The sequence below is a fragment of the Epinephelus moara genome, chromosome 8 (genome assembly GCF_006386435.1).
Source record: "Epinephelus moara isolate mb chromosome 8, YSFRI_EMoa_1.0, whole genome shotgun sequence".
NCBI lineage: Eukaryota > Metazoa > Chordata > Actinopteri > Perciformes > Serranidae > Epinephelus > Epinephelus moara.
Genome location: NC_065513.1, coordinates 17234693 through 17240692, shown reverse-complemented (window position 1 = coordinate 17240692; position 6000 = coordinate 17234693). Strand labels below are relative to the sequence as shown.

General features: G+C 41.5%; 1 protein-coding gene across 2 annotated transcripts in view; it reads right to left on the bottom strand.

Moving 5' to 3' along the window:
* adgrv1 (adhesion G protein-coupled receptor V1) overlaps positions 1 to 6000 on the bottom strand; it is a 131112-nt gene that overhangs the window by 103249 nt on the left and 21863 nt on the right. For both annotated transcript variants that reach the window (XM_050050818.1, XM_050050819.1), the window contains exons 5-11: positions 5360 to 5464; positions 4953 to 5066; positions 4010 to 4240; positions 3478 to 3815; positions 3096 to 3366; positions 1403 to 1729; positions 320 to 496 (exon numbers count right to left, since the gene is read on the bottom strand). In XM_050050818.1, coding sequence (XP_049906775.1) covers positions 320 to 496; positions 1403 to 1729; positions 3096 to 3366; positions 3478 to 3815; positions 4010 to 4240; positions 4953 to 5066; positions 5360 to 5464 — 1563 coding nt within the window. The remainder of the gene's footprint in view (positions 1 to 319; positions 497 to 1402; positions 1730 to 3095; positions 3367 to 3477; positions 3816 to 4009; positions 4241 to 4952; positions 5067 to 5359; positions 5465 to 6000) is intronic.

The following is a 6000-nucleotide window of genomic DNA, read 5'->3' as shown; positions in this document are numbered from 1 at the left end:
TGGAAGAGGGATCCCTCCTCAGTTGCTCTTCCTGAGGTTTCTACCGTTTTTTTTTCCCCGTTAAAGGGGTTTTTTTGGGGAGTTTTTCCTTATCCGCTGTGAGGGTCCAAAGGACAGAGGGATGTTGTATGCTGTAAAGCCCTGTGAGGCAAATTGTGATTTGTGATATTGGGCTTTATAAATAAAATTGATTGATTGATTGATTGACTCTTCTCAGTTACAGTGGCAAAACAGGAAATGTGTCTTTTTCTTTTAAATTAAGATCTCCAATGACTAAACAAAAAATGTAGAACTGCTAAAAACAAGGGTTATGTCTTACTGTGCTGGTGTTGCTGTCCTCTGGTTCATAAACCACCACTGTGGTGTTGCTTGTGAAGCCGATTTCCCCGTTAGCGATGTCAGGGGTGACAGTCAAGGTCAGATTTAGAGGTCCTCCAAACCTTGGGCTATTTGAGTGAATTGCGGGGTCGATATCAACCAGCTCCAGTGAATTCAACTAGGGGAAATAAAAGAAACAACTTAATTAATTGATAGAAAACTCAAACAGGCAGCACATTACTATACAGATTCATTAATCTAACAGAGCTCTTTTGTCACCATCTGGTTGTTTCTGCTCTGTCACTTTTCAATGTGTCTTTAATGTTTGTGCATGTATGTATGTATAATTTTTATTTGTTTTTAAAGCCATACATGGGCAGACACTCCACTATATTGCTGAACTTATCTGCCCCTACTCCAACTCCCCAACTCTTAGATCCTCAGAACAATGTCTTTTAACTGTCTCATGATCAAGGCTGGTGGGTAAGGGAGATGGTACCTTTGCAGTAGCTGCTCCAAAGCTCTGCAATAGCATTTCACTCTCAATCAAATCTCCCCCTCCATTGACACTTTTAAGACAAATCTTAAAACGTATATGTTTTCAATGGCTTTTGGTTGTTTATAGTGAATTTAATATTTTAGTATTTTATAACCTTGTTTTACATATGTAATTGTTCTTACCAGTGTTATTCCGTTGTGTGTCATCCTTTTAATTTTACAGCACTTTGGTCAACTGCAGTTGTTTTAAAATGTGCAATATAAATAAACTTGATTTGATTTTGATTTATATGTGTTAAAGAGTTTGACTGAAAGTGTGTGATGTGACTACGGTTCTACAGAATGTGAAGGAGGCTTTTCTTCTTGGTGTTGTTCGTTTGGACAGTGGGTCAAATCCCATAGCAACATGCCAGATTTAAGTGCCAGTGTCAAACCGTTCACACATGCAAATGAGGCACTTTAAGTCTGGATGGCAATGATTTGGCCACAAGTGCAAACACAGACAGAAAGAGTGCATTTTTGGCGTTGCCTGAACTACAACTTCAAAAATGATAATGTCACTGAAAGTGGACAAAAAGGCTGTTACCTGTATTAAGAAATGAGCTCCATTCTGTAGAAAGGCATCATTCCTGATTGGCAGTATGACGTGGACCATGCGTTCATGGGAAAACACCACATTAACAGACCTGCTAACATTTAGAACCTGGTCACGGGCCAGTGCTGGGTCTATTGGGCCTGCAGGGATGTAGAGGGCGGTGAGGGTCATAGACACATTGCCCAGTGTACCGCCTTCTCGCAAGAAATTTAGCGACAGGAAACGGCCCTCGGGTTGGCTCTGGATGCTTTGCTCTTTTGCTGGGTCAAACCGAAAAAGCCCGTAGACATCATCACTGTCCTGGATGTAGAACACCATCTGGGGGAAGAGCGGAGGAAGATCAGACGAAGAGTACAAATAAAAATGACCAACAAAGAGAAGGGAGAATTGGGTACATGTTACATTTTGACAGATGAGGGAATGCTCAAAAACACATTCTGCGTTCAGGAAACACAAAATTTAGTTGTGGGCAAGGACAGATTATAGTTATGTTGATAAACCATAACCTTGGTGCTTACTCATTGCTTCAAATAGTCCCTCACAAGTTCCTGTTAGTCTGCAAATCCAACCCCTCTCAGCAGTACAATTAACTTTATATGCTTTGTCCTGGAAAAGAATGGGATTCACAAGTTTGACAGATGGACCTTAGCTGTGATGCCTATGAAGGAGCATCTCCGAGCTATGTGCAGTCCCCTGTGCAGTGAGGAGGAAGGTGACTGATCTTAAGGATGTAAGGGGATAGTTGCAATGACGCCCGCATTAACCATCAATTCATTTGGAGGATTTTGTTGTGCATCCTGTTTTCGTGTTACTTAGACTGTATTTTTGGTCACAAGAAGAAGAAAGGAGAGGTGAGGAGCAGGGAGAGGAAAGAAAACAAGTGAGACTGAAAGTAGTAAAACAGAGCCCTGAGCTAACTTTAGAGAGGTATCCTCTTTAATTAACTCTGCTAAGACTGCTAGAGTAGTTTTTATGAGCATTTTAACTGAGGCTCATTCATTTCCCTGAAACCTACACTTGTCTGACGCATTGCCTGGCATGCTCACAAAAGCCGATTTACAGCTCAATGTGGTGTCTGTGATATATCTTCACGTTAATGACAATTAACGGTGATCAACTTGTCCTACTGTTAAAGTCGTTCATTAATTCTTCAGGGAATTTCTGCTGAGCCACTTCTTTCTGCACAGATGTCAAACAGACCCCGCAAACTCACAACCTGAGGTGGTTTTCTGGTGTGTGTTTGTGTGCATCTCATCTCATGCCTTCAATATAAACAAGACTTAGATCTGCCCACTGCTTTCACACATGGCCAAGAGGACTTGGACAAAGATGGAAGCTATAAAAAACATGTCACCACTTCGCCCACGCTTTCTAAAAAAGAACACACAGACACCACACACAGAGTGTGCCTGCTGTTTCCGCTTTGTTTTGATTCAGCCACATTAAGGGAACACCCACAGAGCAAAGTGACACACTAAGGGGTCGACTTTTGCAGAATGTGCCAAGTTTGCCACCGTACCTTACAGTAGGTTGCACACAAACACTTACACGTGCGTAACACATGCGCAACATCTGGAAGATATGTTCCCGTAACAAGTGCAGCCTTCTTTCTCTGTTTCTGTTACAAGCTCAATGTAGCAACACAATAAATAAGAAAACTATCACAGATGTCCTCTAAACTGACCTCCATTGGTTCGTCAACCTCTGCATTTCCAGTTACAGTATCGGGCAGCAGCTTCAGAATGAATGCCTCTGCTTCTTCAGGTAGATCATCTGCCACAATGTTGATTGGAATCACAGCTGTCACCTGACCAGCAGCAAATGTCACTGTCCCCGCTGCAGGCATCAAATCATCCGACACTGGGGAGTGATCACTGGAGTTTCTAGTAATGGACCAGTTGGCGGAAACGGCACCATAGCTGCCTCCATTTCTTACGATTATGATTCCTTCAAATCTAGGAGTAATGACAGAGGACCAAAGGGTGAACAAAGATGCAACAGGGTCCATTCAATGGGATAAAATACATATGTCATCATAGCTTCATAAGCATTTATAAGTCATCCACCTCTGTGTTAGGTCTTCATTGATGGTGATTGGCTGGATGACTGCGCTGCTGCTGATCGACAGGACCCCGTGAGGCTTATCATTGGGCTCGATGGTCACAAGCACAGCATTGGGTGATACTAGCACAGCGTCTCCTCTGATGGTCTCCTCCAGCAAGACCACATGGAAGGATTCTGCAATTTCTGGCACGTCGTCATCACTGATCTTGAACAACAGGCTGGTGTTATAGACAAACGGAGGGAATGTCACTGTTCTGACTGGCTGTAGGTCCAGGAAATCCACAGCTGGTGTGGCGCTGCCTAGTCCTCTCCCGCTCACCACCATGTAATCTACAGAGACCTAAAGACAGTATAGTGGAGACGGTTTATATACATTTGTCTTGTGCTTGTTTTTTTTCTGAATCTATATGCTATATATACATATGGTGTATTGTATAAACTATACTGTTCGTATGCAATTAAAGTGATTGTACCCTATTCTTTGACAGAGTCAAAAGTCTAGGTAAATAAATAGCTGAATCAAAAGAAAGGAACCTCGGTGTCAACAGAGCCAACGAGTGGCCCATCCTCAGTCAACCGTCCACGGGTCACATTGAGGGCAATGACTCCGGCGGACTCTGCTACTGCCATGACAGAGTGGGAAAACCGCAGTGGGCTGTCATTACGCCTGATTCTCAGCTGGACGCTGCTGGCGTTGGGCCGGAGGAGGGCTCCACCTGCCACGTCTGTTAGCCTGACTGAAAACACCTCGTCGTCCTCTGGGATCTGGCCAACAAAAGGAAAGGAAGCACGTTCACATACAGTTGTACATTATATGCAGTTGTTTCAAAAACCCACTTGCTCCTGTCAAACTTAAATTTAACCTTTTTTTAATGCATGCCTCTACAGTAAACTGTGAATCCAAAAAAGGTGAAGATTCCTTTGACAGCAGCAACACTGTATCAAAACATCTGTCTACAAACTCTGACACAACTCCTGCAGTATAATCCAAGTCTTGTTTATCCAGTCGTATGCTCAGTACTTCCTAAACACTTGCATTACAATTTAAAACACGTTAGTACACACAGTCTCATTCACAGCCGAGTAGCTTGCCTCACCACAAGTGTGCATTTGAACCGTACTCAAGTGGAGCTCATATGATCCGGCACGCTCAGGGTGCATTACTCGGGGAATGTGTTTTATACTGTAACGTACTGGTGAAAATGCTTGTGTTTGGGAAGTACTGAGAATAAGACGGGATAAATAAGACTTGGATTATACTGCAAGAGTTCTTGGGGGCTTTGTAAATGGATGTTTTGCTGTAGTATTGTTCCAAATATATAATCCCTCCAACTTTTGTCAAGCAAGAATGAAACTAACAATGTCTAAAAAGATGATGGTCAGACAGATGGAGGGACAGAGTAGCACAAGCTTATCCATATATGTGACATGTGGTTGCATATATGGATAAGCTTTCAATAGAGAGTTTGTTTAATACCTGGTCATCCTGGATGAGAATAGAGAAGTGCACTACAGCCTGCCCCACAGGAATGGTGATGTTTCCTCTGTCGGGACTGAGGTCCTCAATGGCAGGGTTGGGACCTTCAGAGATCTGAACAGGAGGAGTCATGATAATGTTTACATTTCAGCATATCCATGTGTTCATGTGAACTTCCATGTAAATAATGGAGAAAAGGCTATTTCCTACAATGGACTTTATGTGATCAAAGAGTTACATGTTCCTAGTTGGGTCTCAATTCTCCAAACGCTTACAAAAGCATCTTCAAGAAGCTAAAAACAAAGCCATTTGTCAGCATATCTATACGACAGTCAGTCCTTTGTGAATACTATAAAGCAGAGTGCCTATGGTTTGTTGGTTTGATGTACAGTACATTGAGCTCTCACCTCAAAGTTAACAGTCACAGTGCCGTATGTTCCCTTTTCTCTGATGAGGGTGAAAGGCACATAATGGTTCCTTCCTCTCGGTTCATCGACAACAATCTCTTCAGTCTGAGATGAAAAGGGTGAGACAGTGACACAGACAAACAGAATTAAGAATTAAAATTTAATAAATTTCTTCTTATTTCCAATTTGAATAAATAATAATAACAAAATCTGATATTCGGCAGATTGCGATAAGAAGTCAAAACATTAAGTAAATTTGACTTTAAATGGGACCTGCACAGGTAGGGCAAGAAACCAAGAGAACATTTATCTTAATTTGACTCGAAGTGATTTTGAGTTGTCCTTACTTATTTTTAATGTTTTGTGTTTGGTTTTCTCAATTTTGGAACTGCTATACATTTTTATAGATACTGATAATGACAAATAATGGTGAGCGAATAATTTCAAATCCCTGTGTTTTTAAATTGATACATTAATTTCGTATTTCATTGTGTGTACTGCTTTGGCAGCAGTACTTCAGATAAAACATCATTCTAACGAAGTACTGAAATTGAATTGAAAGAAACACAAACACAAAGGAAAGTAATTGGAGTGGAATATGTAGCCATATATTATATTATATTTCATGGCAACGTGGAGTA